This window comes from Ictalurus furcatus, chromosome 16, assembly GCF_023375685.1.
Source record: "Ictalurus furcatus strain D&B chromosome 16, Billie_1.0, whole genome shotgun sequence".
Lineage (NCBI taxonomy): Eukaryota > Metazoa > Chordata > Actinopteri > Siluriformes > Ictaluridae > Ictalurus > Ictalurus furcatus.
In genome coordinates, this window is record NC_071270.1 from 28,022,328 (window position 1) to 28,046,755 (window position 24,428).

General features: G+C 44.8%; 2 protein-coding genes across 13 annotated transcripts in view; one reads left to right on the forward strand and one right to left on the reverse strand.

The window, feature by feature from the left end:
- On the reverse strand, positions 1 to 17,694 carry LOC128620305 (ribosome-recycling factor, mitochondrial-like). 2 transcript variants are annotated; one of them, XM_053645192.1, is made up of 8 exons: positions 17,511 to 17,694; positions 17,337 to 17,426; positions 11,611 to 11,775; positions 11,138 to 11,290; positions 7,109 to 7,227; positions 1,954 to 2,045; positions 709 to 868; positions 1 to 201 (listed from the first exon to the last, which is right to left on the reverse strand). In XM_053645192.1, exons 2-8 carry the CDS (start codon positions 17,383 to 17,385, stop codon positions 124 to 126), a joined length of 816 nt encoding a protein of 271 aa, XP_053501167.1. In that variant the 5' UTR covers positions 17,386 to 17,426; positions 17,511 to 17,694; the 3' UTR covers positions 1 to 123. The 2 variants fall into 2 exon arrangements, with proteins under 2 accessions (XP_053501167.1, XP_053501168.1); XM_053645193.1 differs by lacking the exon at positions 17,337 to 17,426.
- The window catches only part of LOC128620306 (probable RNA-binding protein 18), a 16,160-nt gene continuing 9,425 nt past the window's right edge, over positions 17,694 to 24,428 (forward strand). For 10 of the 11 annotated variants that reach the window (XR_008388116.1, XR_008388117.1, XR_008388118.1 and 7 more), the window contains exons 1-2: positions 17,694 to 17,830; positions 19,384 to 19,497. Coding sequence is in view for 4 of the 11 variants with exons in the window: in XM_053645195.1 (XP_053501170.1) it covers positions 19,391 to 19,497 (107 nt within the window). In the remaining 7 variants the exon portion in view is untranslated. Of the gene's footprint in view, positions 17,831 to 19,383; positions 19,498 to 23,504; positions 24,075 to 24,428 lie in introns of those variants that run through there. The other variant, XM_053645196.1, reaches the window with a different exon arrangement.

A 24,428-nucleotide genomic window follows, 5' to 3' on the forward strand; every position in this document is an offset into this window, starting at 1 on the left:
GGCTGGTTAAAAAAAAAACAAAAAAAAACAGTTCCGCTCGTTTTTTTCGGGATGTCCGGCTTCCGACTCCTGAAATGACACCCGAAATAAACGACGTTGGAAAGCTTCGTTAAAGAGTCCGTGTCAGCCCAGGAGCTCTTTGGTTTTAGAGGCGAGTTGTTTGTCGATGTCTGCTGCGAAAGCGTCCGCCATCTGCTGAACCTGGGACACAAATCACAAATCACAAATAAACACACACCCGCTATTTTGGCGTCTCTGGTTTAAAGCACGTCCCGGTTTAAATTCCGAGTGGTTTGCACCAGAAAGGATTAAATGAAACAGTTCTGAAGTAATCAGGGATTTGTTGATGCGAGTTTTATTTTTAAAACGGATTAGAAGCGATAAAAAAAGCCGGGGTTTATCCTGACAGCGTAATGCATCCTTTCGCTCCGAACGAGTAATAAACAGCATCGCATTAACGCCGAGGGTAAAAGGTCTGACGTGAAGGTAAGTGAATATTAAGATTAACTCCAGATTAAGACTGAATCCGTGACTGGAACTGAAATCCGGGTTTAAAGTAATGAAGTTAATCACTTTCGCTACACACGATGCTCTCGCGGCACACTACGCTCTCGCAACACTCTCGCTACACACGGCACGCTCGCATCACATTCGGCTCCGCCTCGCCCCACTGCCGTGATCCAAATAAGCAATACAGAAACCTCTCACCTGCTTTTCTATCAGGTGGATGGTGTCCTCGGACACGCCCTCTTTACTCCTCTTCACCTGCGCCAGGGCGTTGGAGCGAACCCTCCTCACCGACTCCTTGGCCTTGTTGCTAAACTGCTTCGCCAGCTTGGTTAGGTTCTCCCTGTGTTCCCGAGTCACCCTGCCGATCACACACACACACACACACACACACCCTATAACAAGCAGACTGTTTTATATAGCCCGCACCACAATTTTACTCCATAAATTGTAGAAAACGGCCAAAAACACCACAATTTAGAGTAATAAAAGAAAATATTGACCGGAAACGTTATCCCATCTCTCCTAATGACGCTTCCACTACGGCGATCTCCTGAAATTATCACACAACACTGTTGACGTGTTTGGTGGCACAAGGGGAGGGGGACCTACACAGTGTTAGGCCGGTGGTTTTAATGTTAAGGCTGATCGGTGCGTGTATGATAGAACTTCACGTGTGACTGAGATATGTGCAAGCGAGAAACGTTTGACTTGAGGAACGTTTTCGGAACTACGTACACAAACGTAGTACAAAATCTGACCATGCGGAGGGTTTCCCCCAGGTGTGCCACATAAAACACCAGATCGAAACCCCTTTCATACCGTGCTGAAATAAAACATCCTGGCAAAGGGGAAAACAAAACCTTCAGGAACCCGAGCACCACAATGCGTGTCTAAATTCTGGTAGGTGTAGGAATGTTTCTTCTGCCGCTCCTCCTTAATTAGTGCTTTGATACGAGCCGTTTTGCAAACAGTCCAAGAGCGGCGTGTGTTTACTGCAAACAATGTGCGTAATTAGTGATTGGGATCCAATCAAGCCACGCACTCTGTATTTTATACATGCAAATGTGTGTGAGGAGGCTGCGCTGATTGCGGACGCCTCGTCCGGCCCGTTCGCAATCCGCCGCCAGACGAGCAGCTGCCACGCCGAGCAGACGCAGCCGGCGCCGAGGACTCGACACGGAACATTACGACAGAGAGGTGAGGGAGGACAACGGGAGAGAGGAGACGAGGAGAGGGACTGAGACACTGCAATGATTTATTCTGACCCGAGAGAGAGAGAGACACACAGAGAGAGAGACAGACAGACAAACAGACAGACAGACAAAGGCCACTGGAAGGTGAAAGTGGTTTGCTAAGTCTTGACACACTGACAAACACACACACACACACACACACACACACACACACACACACACACACACAGACACACTCTCACTCTCTTACTTGGGAATGGGGACCCTGATGATGGTGCCATCCACCTCTGGGTTCAGCTTCATGCTGCTCTCCTGTAGAGCACGGGTGGCTGCTGCTGTGGCCTGAGAACACACACACACACACACACACACACACACACACACACACACACACACATTTCAGGGTGGGTTTTAATGACTGCCAGCTGAGGCTGTTGTGCCTACTACTACCTCACACACACACACACACACACACAAAGATTCTCACACTGACTCACAAACATTTTCACACACACATGCTCAGACACACACACACAAGCCTTTGATCAGAGGTGAACTGCACACCATCTTGTTGTAGTGAAGCTACAGCAGGGTTTTGTGTGTGTGTGTGTGTGTGTGTGTGTGTGTGTGTGTGTGTGTGTGTCTGTCGCAGAAGCGCCACAGGGCACTGTCAGCACACACACTCCTCTGGGAGACAGCTGAGGGGCTGCAGTACAGCCTGCTGACCTTTAGTGACCCTGACCAGGCTCGGGGTCCTGCCAGCCCACCCGATCACTACTACACTCACTACACACTCACTACACACACTCACTACACTCTCACTACTCACTCACTACACTCTATACTCCACACTCACTACACACTCTCTACTCACTACACTCTACACTCTCACTACTCGCTCACTACTCGCTCACTACTCACTCACTACTCACTCACTACTCACTCACTACTCACTCACTACTCACTCACTACACTCTATACTCCACACTCACTACACACTCACTACACTCTCACCACTCACTACACGCTCACTACACACTCTCTACTCACTACTCACTCACTACACTCTATACTCCACACTCACTACACACTCACCACTCACTACACGCTCACTACACTCTCACTCTACACTCACTACACGCTCACTACACGCTCACTACACATTCTCTACTCACTACACTCTCACTACTCGCTCACTACTCGCTCACTACACGCTCACTACACGCTCACTCACTACACTCTACCTAAACTCTCACTATATGCTCACTACACACACTACACTCACAATGCTCACTACACACTACACTCACACCACTCACTACACGCTCACTACACTCTCACTCTACACTCACTACACGCTCACTACACGCTCACTACACATTCTCTACTCACTACACTCTCACTACTCGCTCACTACACGCTCACTACTCGCTCACTACTCGCTCACTACACGCTCACTCACTACACGCTCACTCACTACACTCTACCTAAACTCTCACTATATGCTCACTACACACACTACACTCACAATGCTCACTACACACTACACTCACACCACTCACTACACGCTCACTACACTCACTACGTGCTTACTACACACTCACTACGCTCACACTACACTCACTACACGCTCACTACACGCTCACTACACGCTCACTACACGCTCACTCACTACACTCTATCTAAACTCTCACTACATGCTCACTACACGCTCACTACACGCTCACTCACTACACTCTATCTAAACTCTCACTACATGCTCACTACACACACTACACTCACAATGCTCACTACACACTACACTCACACCACTCACTACACGCTCACTACACTCACTACGTGCTTACTACACACTCACTACGCTCACACTACACTCACTACACGCTCACTACACGCTCACTACACGCTCACTACACGCTCACTACACGCTCACAAAGCTTACTACACACTAAACTCTCACTACACACAATACAATCTCACTACACACACACACACTACACTCTCCCTACACACTCATCACTCACTACACACACTACACTCTCACTACACACACTACACTCTCACTACACACACACTAAACTCACTACACACACACTCACTACACACTATACTCAGTACACTCTCACTACACACACACTACGCTCACTACACACTATACTCTCACTACACTCACACCACTCACTACATGCTCACTATACTCTCACTACATACACTACACACACTCACTACACTCTCACACTACACTCTCACTACACACACTCACTACACACTCACACTACACACTCACTACACGCTCAACACACTCAACACACTCAACACACTCCGCTCCACCTCCGCCTCACTGCTCTAATCCACTTCCAAGAATTTCACCTTCTTTTTTTTTTTACTTTTATGTTCACACTAAAACACTTGATCTTGGTGCCTGTTAATCTGCCCGTTCTCGCGTCTATAGAATCTGCCATTTGTTCTAGATCACGCTACTGCGAATCGATGTTTCGCCAAACCGCCGATAAAATCATATCCAGAACGGCCGAGACCTAATGCTTTTACGGCGCTCATTTGCATACTGCAGCTGCTGGTTTTATTTATTTATTTATTTATTTATTTATTTATTTGTGAAACCGCCAATAACGCGGTAATGGATTAAAGATGTATTAATTGCGCAAACTTTTTAACCAGGCACAGAATCCGAACAGATCCCATGCGGCCATGAGGAAGTTATTTCTACAATCGAAACGACCGCGGATAGAATTGTGATGTTCGACATATTTGGACTTTCTACACTAAAACATCTGGTGATGTCTGGCAGAGCTCCGAACCGTGCGGCCGTGCAACGTGAACAACGGGAGGCTTTTTTCCCCATATTTTGGCGCACAGCTCTCAGAAAAGGTGGATCTTTTTGTGGTTTCTTTCCCCAAACGGATTCAAAAGCGCTGGGGTTTTTTTTTCCCCGAGCCCTCCGCCTCTCGCGCCGAATGATCGATACGGAGTGTGTGTGTGTTTGATTGCTCTCTGAATTTCATTTATCATTATTTCCCCGGGCAGTTCTGCCTCTAATGGCAAATAACACTCTGGGTTTAGGTAATGCCTTATAAGCAAGAAAGATGAAGAAAAAAAAAAAAATGTGAGCAGAGTTCAAAGCAAAGTGGAGTAAAGTGGAGCTAAAGTAAACACACCCCTAATGACGAGAGAAGGCTTAAGCGTTTAACCGCTGCTCTTTGATGAACTCTCACACAACAGACAGACGGAGGGGGTTTTTTTTTGTTTTTTTTTCTTCCTGCAACTTCAGTGCCGCTGTAATGAATGACGGGAAAACAACGCCGTCGTCGTCGTCTCTGGCGCAGGCTTGTGTAATGGATTAGGATCATTATAAAGCTGTTTGCCTTCGAGCCGGGCCAGTCACCTCTGTGTTAGTTTTGTGCAGGTCTGGTACGTAATCGCTCACACACACACACACACACACCCGAGCACGGATTTAAACACTCCGTGTCGTGATGTTAAGGGAAAATAATCAACGACGGGGTGTCGGGATTCCACGCCAAAACGTTTTAGGAAATGTTATACAGCTAGAGTGTAATTTAATATCTGTACCAAAGTGGAACCGGCTAAGACACGTCCGCGTGTCCGGGGTCTTCTCACGCCCACTTCTCACGTCGAGGAAAGGATCCTTACGTGTATTAATGAAAATAAAGAATATTTAAAAAAAAAAAAATCATATCTTGTTCAAAAGTACTGCAGATTCTATTAAGTTCTGTTATTACACAACACCGAGTTTTAAAAAAAAAAACAAAAAAAAAACAGCTTTAGTGTAATCCTGCTCCGTCAGGGCGAGCCACAGCCTGAAACTAAACCCTGAAACATTCAGGAACCTTTAATCCAAGAGGAAAAGTCATCCATCAAGGGGGGGGGGGGGGATGGGGGGGGGGCAGGAGAGAGAGAACGAGCAAACGAACAAAACAGAAAATGATAAATATAAAGAAAGACAGAGAGAGACAGAGACAGAGCTAGAGAGAGAGACGGACAGAGGGAGGAGAGAGAGAGACTGCGAGGCAAGAAGAGAAGGAGAGAGACAGACAGAGACATGGGGAGACAGACATGCTCTGAGAAAGAGAGATGGATAGAGAGAGAGAGGAGAGAATGAGATGGATAGAGAGAGATGGCAAGAGACAGAGACAAATAGGAGACAGCGAGAGAGTAGAGTGAGAGACAGAGGGAGAGAGACAGAAAGAGAGAAAGATTTTACCAAAACTGAGCAGGCAAAGGAGAGAAATAAAAGACAGGAAAACAAAAGAGAGAGAGAGAGAGAGAGAGATGAACAGGAAGTGAGCAGGCAAAGGAGAGAAATACAGGACAAAAAGAGAGAGAAAACCAGAGGGAGATAGAGATTGTGTGTGTGTGTGTGTGTGTGTGTTAGAAAGCAGGTCTGTGCTGCAGAGGGCAGTGTGCGGTCATTTCCTGATCACTGACAGAGTCCTGGCTTCTGCTTCAATCGCTCTGAAAGATCAAAGAACTTCAACCCCAACTATCCATCAGAGTCCCAGACAGTAGGACTGACTCTCTGACTCGCTCCCCGCCGCTCACGACACCGACCTGCTCCCCGCTGCCCGCCGCTCACAACACCGACCCACTCCCCGCTGCCCACGACACTGACCCGCCGCTCACGACACCGACCCGCTTCCCACCACTCATGACACCGACCCGCTTCCCACCACTCATGACACCGACCCGCCGCACACAACACCGACCCGCTCCCCGCCGCTCACGACACCGACCCGCTTCCCACCACTCATGACACCGACCCGCCGCACACGAAACAGACCCGCTCCCCGCCGCTCACGACACCGACCCGCTCCCCGCCGCTCACGACACCGACCCGCTTCCCACCACTCATGACACCGACCCGCCGCACACGACACCGACCCGCTCCCCGCCGCTCACGACACCCGACGAAGACTGACTCGCCCCATAGTTCACAACACTGACTGGCGCCACCGTTCAGAACGCTGACTCGCTCCGTCCCTCTGCTCATTCAGAAAACTGACTCAGTCAATCTACGCCTTCAGAACTGACTCGGACCATCCCTCTGAACACCGACTCGCTCTCTCCCTCAGAACACCGACTCGGAATGGAAGGTTCCAGATGCACATCGACAAATCAACACCTGGGAAGGCAGCCATTTTAAAACACAATCACTCACTTGTGTAATATATATTTTTATTCCTTTAACAGCCCTAAAGGAACTCCTAAATGCATTTCTTACTTCCATTACAGCAGCTATGATGGGAGAACACGTCTGTCCCTCTTTACGGTTCTCTATACACCCTAACTACACGTTCAATAGAGAACCTCTGGGAGAAGCCAAGAGCAATTAAATACCCTCAACCCCTTTTAGGTCCCCTGTGTACCTCGGGGTAGCTGGCCATGTTGATGACGATGAGCTGTGGAGATTTCATGGAGATCTGTCCGAGTTGGTTCAGAGGGAATTTACCGTCCTTGGTGCTCACGGTGATGTGGTCCAGCGCACCTGTTTACACAGACGAAATGAAACACACAGAGCACGTATCGCGCATCAATTCTGCTGGATTTTTATTCGACTTTAAACTATCCGAATTGGGCCAAGAACCTAAAAAGCTTCTCTGAAAATTTGACGCGGCTTGCCACGTTAGCGCGAAACCACAAACTCCTCTGTCCTGAAGATGCTGGAGAAGGAGACTCCTTCCATATAAACGCTACATAAAACATCTGTGCGCGTCCCTGTGGACGAGCGGTTACTATAGAGACGAGAACGCGTTCGAACGAGCGCGCTAACGGAAACCTGCGCTACTGTCAGAGCTGCAGAACACCTCCTGACCAATCAGAACGCAGGACTCAACAGGCAACATTAAAGTGCATATAGAAAGGACTCGCGCCTCGTAAACAGGACATGATCAGAGCAGACAGACCGACAGCAGTGTTCATTTTAATGTGTAAAGGGAAGTATTTTTGGCTCGGGGATATTTTCTCTGCACTCTTTCTTCCTTCCTCTTTAATTTGAGCGTAAGATCAGGAAACAGAGAGCGAGGCCTGACTCGTCCTGAAAGTGAGCAGTTCCACCTCCTCGCTCTGCTCCTTCTCAAGCCGGAGAACCGAGAGCTTCACGCCAGCACGTCTCCTCCACTCATCTGCGTTGCCTCACACGCCACTGCGCCTCGTCTCGCTGTCTCTCCTGTCTTACCTCACTAACCGTCTCGCTCGAGACACGCCACAATCTACCATCGTTTTTTCTGCGCTCTGATTTATTTCCTTTCCCGCTCGCTCGACCCGGGCGCGCGCCAAAAACTCCATATTTATACCATTTTCTTGCATAACCCCTGTGTCTCGATCTTCCAGGCTGTACCTGGAAAAAAAAATTACACCATTTGCGAAACTGCCCTCGGAATCCGAGCCAGTCCTAATCACAGATGTGATTTTAAAGAGAACCAAACTTCCATTTTGTCATTAGGAACAGCGCGTGCCTCGACTATGAGCAACAGCGCTGGCTGCCGCTTGTGGATAATGATTGGTCATGGCCTAGATGAGTGTGTCTCAGGTCCCTGTCTCGTGTGTGTGTGCGCGCTTGTGTGTGTTACCTGGTCCGTCTCACATCTGCTAACGTTTCCCCCCGCCGACTCAGACCGCCGTTTCCTCCATTACAAAACGATGAGGATCGACGGGGAGGCTATTAACCAATTGAGCTCTTCCTGGTCGCGCCACCACCTCACGCCCTCTCCAGCGGAAACACCCAGAGGTCACGCAGCACTCAGATAAAGAACATATTCACCGATAAACGCTCTCAAAACCACAGATTCCCTTCTTGGATCACTACATTTAAATATTCTTACACACACACACACACACACACACACACACACAGCACTGGTGAGATCTCAATTCTGATTGGTCAGAATGTGTCTAATTTATTACACCAGAAACTCCGATATTAACGTGTGACGTGCGATTGACGTGGGGAAACGCTCCGTAAGGAGACGTTAGTTTAACAGCTGTGGAAGGAGTCTCCAGCGTTAGAGAGAGAGCCGTAACCTCACAACGTTATCTTCAGGACGCTTCGTTAGTTCCTGCTGTATTTTGCTCTATGTCGTATTTTGTAATTGTTATTAAAAACAAATTATGGTACTCGCGATATCCCGGAAAAGTGTACTGAATCAATCGCAATATTTTATCATCATCATCAGATCACCCAGCCTTAATTAAAACTCATTTCAGTTATATGTGAAAGCCCTAACACTCACATGGCATTTCCAGCCTTAACGGATTCCACGGACGTTTTTTATCTCGCTTACTCCGACGCCCGGAGTGTGACGATTCGCTAACGAGTTCAATCGGAGACGTTTTTGAACCCTGATTCACCCGGAGCTGCTGTTTTATCTCACACAGACACGGCTGACCTTTGTATAGGCGCTTATTCGTTGCAGGAACCTTTTCAGGTACCTAGGAATGATTTGTGGCCGGTCCGGGAACCGTTTTGGCAACCGAGGAACCCGGAAAACTTTTCTTCAGGAGCCCAGAAACCATTTGGCAGCCCGGGAACCCACTGAGGAATCGTTTTAGGAACACTGAAAGCTTTGTAGGAGCTCGGGATTTAAGGAAACTTCTTCGAGAGCCAAAGAACCCATGCAGGAACCTTTTGGCAAACTAGAAATTTTTTTTGAGGGGGCCAGGGGAACATTCAGGAACCTTTTCTGGAACACTGTGCTGCATTACGTGATTGAACTGAAGCTGTGTGTTCTCGGATTAGCAGGTAATGCTACACGAAAGCTAATGCGTCCTCAACTCGAAGCACTCGTCCAGCTTTCTGCTGGAAAGGAAGAAGGTGCTATGGAGATAAAGAGCATGGCATGGTGAGGCTTCCAGAGTGGCACTGCGACCAGACGCTGGGTCAGTGCATTAATCGTGCGCCTCGTCACGTCCTTCCCATAGTTAAGGTGTCTCCCTCCGCCCCTCCTCCACAACAAAATCACTCGGTAATGAGCCCCAGATGACCATCAGTCCCTCTTAAAGAAAATGATGTCATGCATGAACCGGTTTCTCCTCCAGCTCAGATGCCAGACAGATTCAAGTCCTCTGGCCTGCTTTCCCAAATGATGGCCGGAGAGAGAGCGCGAAAGCAAGAGAGAGGGGTAAACAAGAAGGCCAAAAGGTCAGGGAACATCCACCTTGCCAATATAGCGCTTGGGCTGGTTTGAGGTGATCAGATTTGACCCTGAATGACCATAAACACAGTGAACGTTCCCACCTCGGGGAACAATAGTCCACAACAGAATGGATCGGTGAATGGATGCTTGTGGAGTAATCCCTTGGGGAGCAGGAGGTAAAACAATGCTGCTTTACCCTGACATAACCTCCACGACAAATATAAAGACGCCTCTGATCACCCTGTAGAAACCCTGCAGAAACCCTCTTTTCACGGAGAGATCTCTCGAAACCCATACGGGAACCCAGGAACTTTTAGAAACTTCTGGCCCCTTTTACAATTCAGGAATTAAAGAAACTCAGAAGCTCTTTTAGGAGCCGGAGAGCCTCGGGAACCTTCTCAGGAACACTAAGAACTTTTCAGAACCCTACCCTCTAGGAAACCTTTCAGAAACCTTTTCATGAACATTGAAAACTTTTTTTTTTTTAAACCATGGACCATTTAGGAACCCAGGAGCCCCTTCCCTTTAAAAGCCCAGTAAGGAATCCATAAAGCTTTTTAAGGAAGCCAGGAACCATGGAAACATTTCTTGGGAACCCAATCGGGAACCTAGAGACTTTTTTGGCAACCCAGGAACCTTCGAGAGAACCTTGGAAGCTTTTTATTAACCCGTTCAGGAGCCTTTTCAGAACCCTAGGAACCTTTTGGAGACCCAGGATCTGTTTCAGTCGCACAGAAAGCTTTCCAGGGAGCCAGGAATCCATTCAGGAACTTTTTCCAAACCCCAGAAAGTACTTGTAGGAACCTAGAAACCTGATGGCAACCCAGGAACCTTTTTAGGAACAGAGAGCTTTTTGAAGAACCCAGAAACCCATTCGGGAACATTTTTAGGAACTCATTCTGAAACCTTGTCAGGAAAACCAGGAAACTTTTCCTGCTTTTAGTAAACTAGAAACAAGGAAAGCAGGAAAATCTTTCAGGTTCCTGGGATATTTTTATCATTTAATTGGGATGATATAAAAATAGAAAAAGTAGAAGAACAGATTCTTATCTTCTTGTAGTTTCAGACTGGCATCAGTGAGTCAGAGTATGGTGGACTGGTGGACAAATGAATAGGTGCTGCTTATACAGTCAAAGGTATATAATTTCTTGCACCGTCATGGTTCCTGCCTTACAGTACAGGAACTTTAGTATAAGATTGTCTGTGTGTGAGAGACAGAGAGAGAGAGAGAGAGAGAAGGGGTGGGGGGATAACGACGCTGACCTGGCGAGGTTCTGATGCCCAGGTTTCGGCTGAAGTCATCCTTCAGCGTAGCCAGCACGGCAGCCATGTCTTCCTTCACCTCGTCCAGGCTGATGATATTCTCCACCAGGGCGGCGTTGATGCTCACTTTACCAGTCTGGCTCTTCGCTTTGGCTTCACAGAGGGGCGGTGTGGACGAGAGGAGACACAAGAGGACAGATGAGAGGGTTTAAAGCTATTCTACAGATTTCTGATGGAGAAATGAAAGGAGTCGCCTGCATGCTGGTAGATCATCAGTGCCATTACATATGAAAGCAAGACGAGAGGAATTCTCCGGCCTCTCATGTGGCCACTCCACTCAACCTAAGCAAGCACTAGAACTGAAGAGCGGAGATTTTCTCCCGGAACAAAGGCCCGACCCCGAGCTCACCCTCACAGACGGCTCTTTGAAATGCTCTGCGTGGCGAGACGAGCCGTGCGGGCGCTACACTTACCTTTACTTTTCTTCGTAGCGTAATGGCGGGCGTAACAAGGTGGAGAGACGACAACATGGGGGCAGAGATGTTGAGTGAGAGGAGGCACTCGCGCGCTGCTCACAACGGGGCTTCTGATGTAGTAGAGCAACGGACGCAGGAAGCCTAGACGACTAGACGTCATGTCTGTACATAAGAACACACACGAGAGGAAAGGGAACAGATTTAGCGTTTGTCCGAGACGCCACATTCACTATACAGTGCGATGGTTATAAACCTTTTTTCTTTTCAGCTTACATAGGCTCATGAAGGTCTGAAGGTCTGAATCTATATCAGACACAAAACTTTTTCTAACCTCCATGAATTAATTTACGAGTTCGTTTACTCGAGAACGAATAAACAATCGAATCTTTTCAATGTACTACGGTAACGATTCCCTTTCACCACAAGGGGGCGAATATCATCGATCATGATCTAAAGCTTCTAATCTACATCGAGATTTATGCAAATACATGACTTTTTTTTTTATATTATTTCGACATTTTATTTGTCATAATAAAATATTCATAAAAGCTCTGTAACATGATCGTAACAGTAGAAACATGGTGGTGGTTGTGTCACAAGGAGCCCCGCCTTTTTTTTCGGTTTTAAATAAGGGCCAATTCGATTTAACTTGTCGGAAAAGTGCATCAGGAAAACAATCTGGTCTACCCTGGGACTGGGCAATAATATCGATATCGCGATATGTCGCGACTCGCTTTTCTGAGGTATCGTGATATCGTTCTCATTTGCTTTTTAAAAATATATCTAATTACAAACATTTAATCGGAAGCAGCTCACTTGATGTGAAAACTTTGCACACGGAAATGATGATCGTGATCTTGATACGATGGTTTCGTCACATCGCTCGCCCCTAGTGATCTCAGGATCGCTGTTACCATGGAAACGGCTGTATGTCGGAAGACTACAAATGACTGACGGACAGATTTTAACAGCGAGGCGTCGTTTTGGTTCTCGGTTCGGGATACGTGCGTCTCTTCCCACGGAAAGTAGCAAAGGGCCTGGTCTTGCCAGCGAGGAGGCGTGGCCAAGACGGCCAAGTGAGCGATCTCCTCTCCTTATGGGTTCTGACATGACTCACTGCGGATAATGGAGTTCCCACGGTTTCTTTGTAGGATCTTTCCGTAAGTTATAAACAGGACAGCTGTTACTGATAGAAGGCGCGTCGCAGACTGACTCACATCAATCCACATCCTTAACGTTAACATCAACAATACACAACTCCTAACCCCCCCCCCCCCACCCCCACACACACACACACATCTGAAGTTTTACTGGAATATACGGTATAGCAGAGCCAAGTATTACTCAGAGACTACTGCTTAACAAAAGTTTAAACACAAAAATAATACAACACGGGGAAAAAATTAACTCCAATTTGACCTTAAGATCTTCAGATCTGATTCTTTAGGCTCGGATCAGACCTGAGATGAAAAAGGAAAAAAAAAATGATCCACTGACAGCTCTCTGATCTTCATGCTGGTTTATCCTGCGTTCACAGGTGAAACTGAAGGCTCAAACCAAGAGTACAGAGCTGTGAAAAAGTATTTCTTCTGTTTTTGTGTAAATCTCATACTAAATAGTTTTAGATTTTCAAACAACCAAACGCTTCCGATAACCGGAGACCAGTCCTTCACAGCGCTGTGGTGGAATTTTAGCCCACTCTTCTTTGCAGAACTGCTGTAGTTCATCCACACTGGAGGGCTTTCGAGCATGAACCGCCCGTTTAAGGTTCTTCAACAGCATCTCAAATGTTTCAAGTCAAGACTTTGTATAGGCCAAAACTTTAATTTAGATTTTTACTCCTACGCTTTGGATCGTTGTCTTGCTGCATAATCCAGTCGCGCTCGAGTTTCAACTCACAGACTGAAGAGCGGACATTCTCCTTTAGGATTTTCTAGTAGAGAGCAGAATTCATGTTTCCCTCAATTACTGCATGTTGTCCAGACCCTGAAGCAGCAGAGCATCCCCACACCATCACACTTCCTCCACCATGCTTGACTGTAGGTATGATGATCTTTTTGTGGAATTCTGTGTTTGGTTTACTCCAGATGTAACGGGACTCCTGTCTTCCAAACAGTTCCACTTTCCACTCATCAGTCCACAGAACATTCTCCCAAAAGGTTTGAGGATCATCAAGGTGTGTTTTGGTAAAATTCAGACGAGTCTTAATGTTCTTCTGGGTCAGCAGTGGTTTTCACCTCGCCACTCTTCCATGGAGGCCATTTTTGCCCAGCGTCTTTCTGATAGTGGAGTCATGAACCGTGACCTTTATTGATGTAAGAGAAGCCTGTAGGTCCTTTGATGTTGTCCTCGGCTCTTTTGTGACTTCCTGGATGAGTCGTCGCTGTGCTCTTGGAGGAATTTTAGAAGGTCGGACACTTCTGGGAAGGTTCACTACCGTGCCGAGTTTTTCCGTTTGGAGATAACGGCTCTCGCTGTGGTTCTTTGGAGTCCCAGAGCCTCTGAAATAGCTTTGTAACCCTTCCCAGACTGATGTACTTCAATCACCTTCTTCCTCATCATTTCTGGAATTTCTTTCACCTTTGGCATAGTGTGTTACTCCGTAAGACCTTTTAACCAACTTCCAGCTGTTGAAAAAGTTCTATTTGAGTGTAGATGTGATTGAACAGGGTTTGCAGTAATCAGGTCTGGTTGTGTCTAGTCCAGCTGAACCCCATTATTAATGGAGTTTCATAGATCTGAGGAATTAGTAACTACGGGTGCAAATACATTTTCACACAGGCCCAGTTGGTACTGGATAACTTTTTTTGCTTCAATAAACAACATTATCATTTAAAAACTGTATTGTGTGTCTACTCAGATCACCTTTGTTGTATGTCAGATTCTGTTTTCATTTCTGAAACTATTTGTATGAGATCTACACAAACACAGACGAAACCAGGTCTGATACAAAATGTGCCGTGTGCCATGTCGTTTAACACGTCTACATATAAATACCAGGAAATGAAAGCTGAAATTCTCGTCTCGTATTCATCTTTCGATCTCAAACCCAAATGTCTTCAGTCTACACCCAAATAAACACACTTGCCCTCGCCGTTCCAACAGTTTAGACGCAGATTTGATCGGGTTTTCTACTTCGGACCTTAAATTCGTTACAGTACAATTTCTCACATACTTTCGTACACGTTAAATAAAAGCATCGTCAAACTCATAAATTTTAAAGGTTTATTTTGCAAGGCAAACGTCCTGAAACTTTGTGACGTGATGTTAGTGCCGTATCGCCCGCCCCCGTCCTGCGTACATACTTCTGACTTTAAAGTAGTATGGTGTGGAAATATTAAACTAATAAAAAGTTTTCCGTGGTGCCTTCATGGCCCTGTAGTTATAAACAAATTTGCACGCGAACTAAAAAAAAAGGCCCATTCTTCTACAGAAGCATGAAGAGTGCCGCTGATCCAGATGTTTACAAAGCGCCTCCGCTCGTGTGCCGAGCCCCGGCTTTGCGTTTAGGTGTGAGGTATCGCTGTAGCCAAAACAAGGCCTTGCTTATTGTCTCTGAAGTGCTGGGCGCTGAGGCGGCGCAGGCTCCGTGTCTTTTCACAGTTGCTCGTCAGCGATAAAGCTTCACGACACACAGGCTTTAAATCCCCCCCCCCCCCCCCCCGCGCTCTGATTCCTGCCCTCACGCCACAACTGTGATTATTATCAGACCCCGGCGTCGGCGTGTGGCAGCTTCAATAAAAGCCCACAGCTGGTGCAGTTTAAAGGCAAAGCTGACAAGAGAGACTCTGACAACCTCAGCCGTCTGGCGAGAGAGGAGGAGAGGACGCGGGCTGAGAGGGCGATGGCAGATTTTAACAGAGCAAGCCGAGCGGAAAAGTGCAGGACAGGTGCCACGTGGACCTCGACGCACCTCTGACCACCGCCGAGGGCAGCTGCTGCTCCCTTTATGGAACATTTCAGCTCATGAAAGAAGCGTTTGTAGCTTAAATCCTTATCGGAAAAGAGGGAACAATGCCGTCCGTCAGCAGCAGACGCAACTGTAAGAGTAATAAAAGTCACGGAGAATCTGAGAGATATTACAGGAGGTAGCGCCTTATAGGAAAATAATTAACCACGGTGTGTTGTGGTGAAGCCGAGATACTGCATCCTGAAGGGTTTTATCACTCGGACAATTTTTAACTTAGTAAAGAACGACAAATACGTTTTATCCGTTTATAGTTACGCTTAATGTCACGGAACGTCCACGAAACAAGTTACTTCCTGTGCTAGCAGATATAGACAGCTATAAACCTTCTCTCTCTCTCTCTAAGTTAATAAGACTCAAGAATCAACTCAAGTCTCTGTCCTGAAGATTACTTACTGAAACGAAACTTAAAGTTACAGCTTGAACAGCTCTGAGCGTTACGAAGCGCTGACACTGGAGACTCCTTCCAGACACGTTTCACCACATCAGTGATTACACGTGGTTTTTAATCCGTTCACATGGAGCGTACGAGTCCCTGTGGAACACACCATTACTATAGCGACTGTCAAAATCAAAATGTCCGCCGTGCTCCTGTACCGTCATCGTCGTCATCAAAACAGAGAAGAGCGCTTACACATTCTTTGGTAAAGCGTTTAAACGGACGAATAATAAACAATAACACGAACCCGATCCGAGAGAACAGAAGCGAGGGAATGAATCTGTGATTAGTTTCCATAGCGATGTTATTACGAACAGTGGAGCGAAGAGACGACGACGACGAGGCTCGGGTTTAAACGCCGCGAGGTGATGAGACGGAGACCGGTGTGGACGACGATGACAATCGACGTGAGGACTCATTTCCTGTTATAAACTTCGAAGTCTTTCTTTCCAATCGGTCAGTAATAGTGTTTTTCCATCACTAGAAGAGGTTAATATTAAAATGTAGACGTAAGCGCTGTGCCTTTCAGTGGAATTAAATCTTTAAACGTGATTCTCTCCTCTTTTATTTATTTATTTATTTATTTACTTTCGGGAGACTTTAAAAAAGCTAGAAATGAACAGGCCTCCTTTTGTTACTGTGCTTCTCTTTGTATTACGCAATCATGCTCTGTACACTCTATTCAAAATATATATTTGATATTTATTTTATTAGGCATTGAATTGAAGGTGCTTGGGTATTTATTTATTTATTTTTTTCACCGAAATATTTGAAAAGTCCTTGAATTATTTTTATTGCGTTTAATGTATTCTATTTTTGTGTAGTTTAATTGAAAAAAATGTTTATTCTTGCTTTTATTTTATCCTTGCGCATTCTATTACACATTTTTTTTATTCTTCCAACTTAATTCGTCATCGCTTTGAGTGAAATTTTATTCGTCACTTTAAAATATGTTGTTATTATTATTATTATTATTATTATTATTATCATTAAAATGTTGGCCATGTGGAAGGTTTTCACGGGCTGCTGCATCTTTCTTCTATCTTCAAAACTGTCCAAACGACAATAAACAGCTCTGAAAGACACAATTCAGTTACAGAATCTACAGAATATAAGCTGCTGTATTACAGTTGTCACTATAAACACACATTTATTTTGCCTTTGAGCAGTTTAATATTTCTACATGACAAAACAAGCATTACCAAACATGTCATTTAGGAATCTGATGCAAAACATCGCGGTAATATTTAGCATTGCTGAATTAAGTAAATGAAAAATCATCTGTCTGAATAATAATTATAATAATCATACACTAACAAGCAAACCAAGCTTCACTCTTTGATGGCACCGCAGCTGAAGAGGACATGTGGGACACTCTGTTATGAGAGCTCTCAGTTCGGTAAAACTCTGTTTTTTAAACAAATAATGAACAATTTATCAAATAAAAAACTGTTAGCTTTGTTATTGTGTAAGAGTAATATGAAAACATACCTCACACGCAGGTTAAACTCACACTCTGCACCGCTTTACAGTGTACTTTACTTCAAACGCGGGTCAACGCCATGCAGCAACGTGTGTTCTACGTCATCAAAAATGGCGGCCCTGTCCCCCAAACTAAAATTAAGACCTGCCGAAAACGTCATTCGGGCGCGGCGTTTCTTGACGTCTTGCTAGTATTGCTAGCACAGACGCTAAATATCGGCTGGCAGAAAGAAATTTAGCGATTTAGTTTACGATATGGTTTGTTTTTAAATCATTTCTAATCACTGCGACTTTATTTCTTGCTTTTAGTCGCGAGCTTGAACAGTACGGTAAGTAAATAACGATTTCTTTCGAGGAAAACGCGACGCTAACCTAGCTAGCGTTAGCGAGCTAACCGGTTTAGTATGGAAAAATAAAGATCCTACCGAAGTATAACGTTATCTATCGGTTGTTTGTTAAATGTTACTGAACTCTTTATCGTCGGATATTTAAGTGCTTGTTGGGTTGAAAGCACGAAATGTTCGCGGTTGGCGATTCTAGTTAGTTAGTTAGTTAGTTAGTTAGTTAGCTAGCTTAGCTGTTGTGTTGTATAATATTACGTGTAAGGTTTGTGTTGTATTACAGTTAAGGTTGTCATGGTAGCTTCGGCAAGCGTTTAGTGCAACAATGAAAGATGAAGTTAAAATGTGTTTAAAACTGGAATTATAATTCATTTAGTCTAAATGTTTAGTGTGAAGCACAAGAGCATTATTTAGTTAGTCGTGAGTCTTATTCTCATTACGTAATAATAAGGAAAAGAATAAAAAGAAGACGAAGGGGAAAAAAAACATTATGGTTTAAATCTTATTTCTAAAAGTTTTTGGGCTTATTAATGAGAAAATGAATAAGGAGAGAGAGTTTTATTTGGGGTTGGGATCTACCAAACGTCTAGGCTACTGGTGCCTGAAATAATGGATCTGACCCAGTGATTTGATTTAGATCTAGTATCTAAAATGGAAAGAAGTAGGACTGGAGCATTCTTACTTTGGATAAAAGAGATGTATGTTCACTTTTTCATACATTATATCCGTCTAAAATATGTTTGTAAAGAGATGACACAAGGATGAGGAAACACTGAGGTGAATAGATCGGCATGTCAGCTTGTAGAGGATTATCCCAGAGCCCTACTGAATCCTGGATTCTGATTGGTCCGAAGGTGTCCATTCATTTTCTCTAACAGCAGCTCTGAGAGCAATGAGTAATGAGTCTTTATTGGTCACATATGCACAGTGAAATTCTTTTCTTCGCATACCCGAGCATGTTAGGAGGTTGGGGTCAGAGCGCAGGGTCAGCTATGATACAGCGTCCCTGGAGCAGAGAGGGTTAAGGGCCTTGCTTAAGGGCCCAACAGTGGCAGCTTGGCAGTGCTGAACCCCCAACCTTCCGGTCAGTAACCCAGAGCTAAACCGCCAAGCCACCACTGCCCCGATGCAGGTTTATATTAATACGTTATCGTTTCTATAGTAACGGATCATTCACAGGGATTTTCATGGCGGCAGACGCTCGGCTTAAAATTAAGGACGCGTTGGTTTAACGTTTACGGAAGGAGTCGCCAGTGTCTGTGAGAACAGGAAGTAACTGGTTTGGATGCTCCACAACTTTAAATGTAGCTGTAAACGGATAAAAAAAATTTTGAAGTATAATGCCATTGTGTAATAAATATGGTGTAATAAAACACACCATGTTGTGCTGTTATTATAGGGTATTATAATAATCAACGTTGTCATGATAACAGTACGTCGGCTACATCGTAGGACCTCGTCGTTGATTATTTTACTGTTACAGCACAGCACGCAGTGTTTTACTCATCAGGTAATGTGTACCTCCTCTGTCTGTATTTGAGGAGTCCAATGCAGTCGGCTACGGAGACGGTGGAGAACGCCTCCATCCTTTCGAGCGGCTCGTCGCAGGAAGGCCACCGCCTGTGGATCGGCAACATCGACGCTAAAATCACAGAGTGAGTACCCGGAGGCCACGATACGGTCTTGACCTGTTCGGATGATGGATTAGACGTGCGTGTGTGAGGCTGGAGAATGTGCAGATGACCACAGGGGCGTGTGAGAAAAGAGCCGTGGAGACCTGCTTGTTCGCTCGGCCGTCCTCTCTTACTCACCTGGCATGTTTACTCTGTCAACCTGCAGAGAGAGAGCGAGAGAGAGAGAAAGAGAAAGAGCTGCTGGAAAATGTACAGCTCACTCAGGCTGGTGTCTAGACAGGCGTTTCCTTCCCCCTCCGTCCCCTCCATCTGCTGTTTCTCTTAAATAACCTGCTGGATTGAAAACAGCCTGGGTGCCCATGGGCTGGTGTTCGGGGAAGATTAATTAGTTCACATGCCGGCACTGTTTGTTGTATCAGGGTCCACTTCACAGTGAAAAGCCAGCGGTGTGACGTCAGCGCTCGGTTTTTTGGGCTTTTTTTTTCCCTTCCCCGAAGTTTCCAAATCTTGTAGCTCATGTGTCTGTGTCTGTGCGTCAGGATGACCGATCGAGTCCAAGAGAAGATGCGGTGCTAATCCTGCGAAAGTAAACCAAGCCACAGAAAAGCTATCAGGATACAGGAGAGAGTGTTCGCTAATGCACTGACGTGACCTGTAAATAAATATTACATCTGCACAACGTGTTTATTAGTGGTAGAGGAATCATTATGTGAATATTTTGCTGTAACGGTGTGGATTAGAAACAGAAGGAAGGAAAAGACAGTTGAATAAAAGATCAGTATACAGCCTGTGTGCAAGATCATGCATTAACATCCATATTGTTATTTTTTTTTCTTTTAATAACTATTAAAACTTTAACCGGAAGCAGTGATTTCATGGTAACTGGTTTAAAAAAAAAAAATTCTAGACGTTAAATAAGAATAGTTTAGATTTTTCTTTTCTTGTATTGTTGTCAGTTTATTAGGAAACCTTTTATATCGTGTATAGTAAAAATCCATCTCCTCTTCTGTATGAAAGCTGTCATGTCATCGGGAAAGTTTAGAAAGACGAACAGAACAATATGTCAACTTTACAAAGTACTTTTTTTTTTTTTTTCCCCTCCCAAAACTTTCCGTTTCTTTTCCTACGCTAGTCTTGATTTCCTGCTTCTTTTTTTTTTTTTTTTTTTTTTAATGTTCTAACGAGTAGCTCTTATTAAACAGCGACACAAATATGATCAAATCCAGCAGGCGTTCGATAAATCATTTCATTTATTATTAAAAATATTCACTTTGTTGGTAAATGAGAGCTTTTAGCTGTACTCATGTTTGACACACGTGAATCGAAGAAGGCTTTGGCTGAACACGTGTCGTGATGACGTCATGTGACGCGTCTCGTCTCAAATCTGCGGTAATTTTGAAAAATTTTCTTGATCCATATATATATATGAATGAGAGAGAGATAGGTAGATTTTATATAGAACAGATAATCATTATACCTGGTCTCCTCCAATATGGGGGGTTGCGACATGATGGAGGAGGCAGGGGTCGGGATCTTTGGTTACAAAAGGTTGAGAACCTCTGCTGTAGAAGGTCAGCATCAGGGCAGTGTGACGAGCCACCCTGCTGAAACCACTCACACTTCACCACCTCTCTCTCTCTCTCTCTCTCTCTCTCTCTCTCTCTCTCTCTCTCTCTCTCTCTGTACTGCATCACATCATTGCTTGGCAGCTCACAGAAATTCACTGAGGGAGAAACTAAAAAAGAAAACCGGCGAGACAGACTTTCCACGAGAGCTTTAACACTTTCTGTGTTTGCACTTGAACTTGAGATTTATTTAAGCGTGAGGTTGTGACATCGCTGACCTGAGGATGCAGTGGAGTGTGAGAAAGCCCATGAGCTCCTTCATTATCGCTACTGCTTTTCCTCCAGGATTTTTTTTTTAACCGTCTCTGGCAGTTTACTAACGAACGGCGCAAAAATAAGTCGCACGATAATAAGAATAAGTCGAAATTTCTTAAGTCGGATCCTATCACAGCAGGAAGATTAGCTAAGCTAGCGTTAGTGTTATGGAGCATAATGTAGCTCCTATTTAGATGAGAAGTGCTGATTCTTCCTCAAGCTGGTGATTTATTGTTGGTTTTTTGTTATGTTTCAAACCTCCTGTGCTGTTTGTGTGTTTATTTTATTTATTTGTTTGTTTGTTTATTATTTGGCCAGCCACCCCAATCATTTGTAATGGGGCGAACAAATGTGAAAACAATGCAAACTAGAAGCATTTTCCCTCGCACTAGAGTCCACTTAATAATCAGTTGAGCTTTCAGAGTGGAGCGTCATTGGGATGTTGTCGTCATGGCGATAAAATGGTTCCAATTTTTTAAAAAACTTAAATAAATAAAAGTCCCTTAGCCGTCAACCAATCCATTCTTGCTTTCACCCGAACCGAACCAGTTTTGGCTTTGGAAATATTTCCAACAATTCCGGATTAATCAAATCCTCCAAAATAAACACCTCACCAGTGGGAAAGTTCTTTCAAATATACGCAACGTTTCATAATTATCACGAGGTTTAACGATTTGAACCGACGCAGCCATTCTAAATCAGTTATTGCAAATTAAAATTGACATGTAACTGGTGTGTGTGGGGAAAAATAATTCCTAAGTAGAAGTGGTGCGTAAACGGTTTAACGTGCTAGTAAGGCGATTTGGAATAGTCCTTTTGTACTTCATCATCACGAATTCACTACTGATTCCATCGTGTCGTGTGGAAGCCTGAGGTGTACTCCCTGTCCGTGGTGTTTACACTCCCCGTCCTCTATAACGTAGACGGATAAAGTGTACACAAATCCGGTTCCAATGAGACGAGGGGAGGAGAAAGGGACCTCCTGCCATGTGCTCAGCTCATCAGAACACGCAGATGTATATCTGTATAATACGCCTGTTGTTTAACTGGAAAACACTGCCGTGTTGTTTTCTGATTTTTTTTTTTCCGTTTACATCTTCCTGCCTTTCACGCACTCAGATCCCCGAAACCTCAGTATGAGAGGTGGGTGGAGAAGAAAAGAAACAGTGCTCTCGTTTCATTGGCTCACACCGATCTCTCTCTCTCTCTCTCTCTCTCTCTCTCTCGGCTCTGATTTCTACAGTCAGAGAACAAGTTCTGAATCCAGAACCCACTTCTTTTTCCTCCCAGCCACTCCGTTTTATTGCCCCCCGGAGAGGTGCATTGTGGTTGTCCCCCGTGCATCACGTCTCGGTCCGTTTCTCAATCAGGAAGATCTGGTGGCCAGGGCCGAGTGGGTGGAGTCTGGGAAAGTGCGAAATGCTCAGCAGGGATAAAGCTCCTGGGAGAGAAGGGGAAGACATTAAGACAGCGGCCAGGACCCCGATTCTGGCCCAGGATTAAAAATAACCCCACAACAATAACGCAGACCCCGAGTCGGGTCCGCAGCTCGGCCCGAGAACCGCCGTTCCCAGACCGCTCCGATTGTTTACGCAGAAATACCCCGGCTACAAGTGACGTGGTGTTAGTGCAGCGTCCGTAATAACATAGCACAAACTCTTCACTTTTCTGAAGTGTTCAGGTGTACATGGCAGTACACTCGATTGGTCCAGTAAAGAAAAATAATGCCAGTTAATTATTTAATAATACGGGCACATGACGTGTAAATGAGAAAATGAAACGGTCACCTTGTTCCACGTTGTAGATGTGGAGCTTTGTCGATTTCCCCTTTTACCTTTATTTAATTATTATATTTATTTTTATATTTTGATTTTGCATTTTTTTTTTAAACTTTAAGTATGCGCCCTTAAAAAAAAGTTGAGGGCTCCAAGTAAAACCTTTTTTTTTTCCTTTTTTTTTTTCTTTTTCTTTTTTGCAGAGCCCTTAATGACCCACCTGATGAACCCTTAAAGAACATTTTTTTTTATAAGGAGTGTTTGTACTAACTGGGAAATTATTGCTCTTTTTTTTCCTTCCTAATATCTAGAACCTGTCAGCTCTTGGTACTTGGTGTGCTCTTATTTAAAAAAAAAAAAAAAAAAAGAGGGTTTTTTGTAGGATTGAGGGTTGTTAACCTCCTAAAAGGGATCTGAAAAGGGTTTCTGGTGATCGGGAATGAGTTGTATCTGTTTTAGGGTTCTACATGGAACCTTTAAGAATAAGAAAGACCCACAAATAAATATTTTCATAAAAAAATCAAGTTCATTATTTTTGTCTTTCACAAATAGAACAACCAAAGTATAACAAGCGTGTAGATTTTTGACCCGCGGGCTTTATTTAATTCTTTACTTCTTCGTGTAGTTGATGTTTAATTTTCCAGAGTGGTGTACGTTTAATGTTGTTGGATATTTTTTGGCATGGTCACAACTCGCAGGCGGTGTAGTTCTTTATAGGCGTAGAGCGCCGTACAGACGTACGCAGGCGAATGCCGCTCTCGCGTGTTGTTCTATTCTTTCTTGGCGGCATGTGAGGAAAGTCACACATCCTCGGGTGGTGTACAGCTCACAGCCCGGGCATGGAGAAGCCATTCCTGGTGTTAATGGCTTTAAGGATTGTTGAAGCGAGCGTAATCTATTGCCCTCGTTCAAGGCGGAACCGGAAACCGAGGGCGGGACTTCGGTATTTTTTCTTTTCCCTGATTGGCTCTCGGCGTGTCGGTCAGCGTTTTTGGGGGTATGGGGGGTTGGGTCTGCGCACAGTCGTAGATGTTTGTTCTGAATTGAGCTCTGGAGGGAATTCAGACTTCCTCGTTTTGATATTTTCATTGTCCTCTTGCTGTATCCTCTGTATTGTGTGAATAACAGATTTACGGCAGCTAAAAAGGTGTAAAGTGACCTGTCATTCTAATCAAGCCCATCTGCGGCGGGAGTGTGATGTCATACCACGGATACGTGTCGGGGTTTTATTGCTCTTTTCACATGCAAGCGCTCGCAAATACGTAAACAGAACCTCTTACGGGGTGTAACGGGTTAA

Excerpts from the sequence above, each read along its gene's own strand:
- LOC128620305 (XM_053645192.1), bottom strand. The coding sequence starts at position 17,385 with ATGTCCTCTTCAGCTGCGGTGCCATCAAAGAGTGAAGCTTGGTTTGCT. Across the intron at positions 2,046-7,108 it reads ACATGGCCAGCTACCCCGAG|GCCACAGCAGCAGCCACCCG; the intron begins GTACACAGGGGA and ends GTGTGTTCTCAG. Across the intron at positions 202-708 it reads TCCACCTGATAGAAAAGCAG|GTTCAGCAGATGGCGGACGC; the intron begins GTGAGAGGTTTC and ends TTTGTGTCCCAG.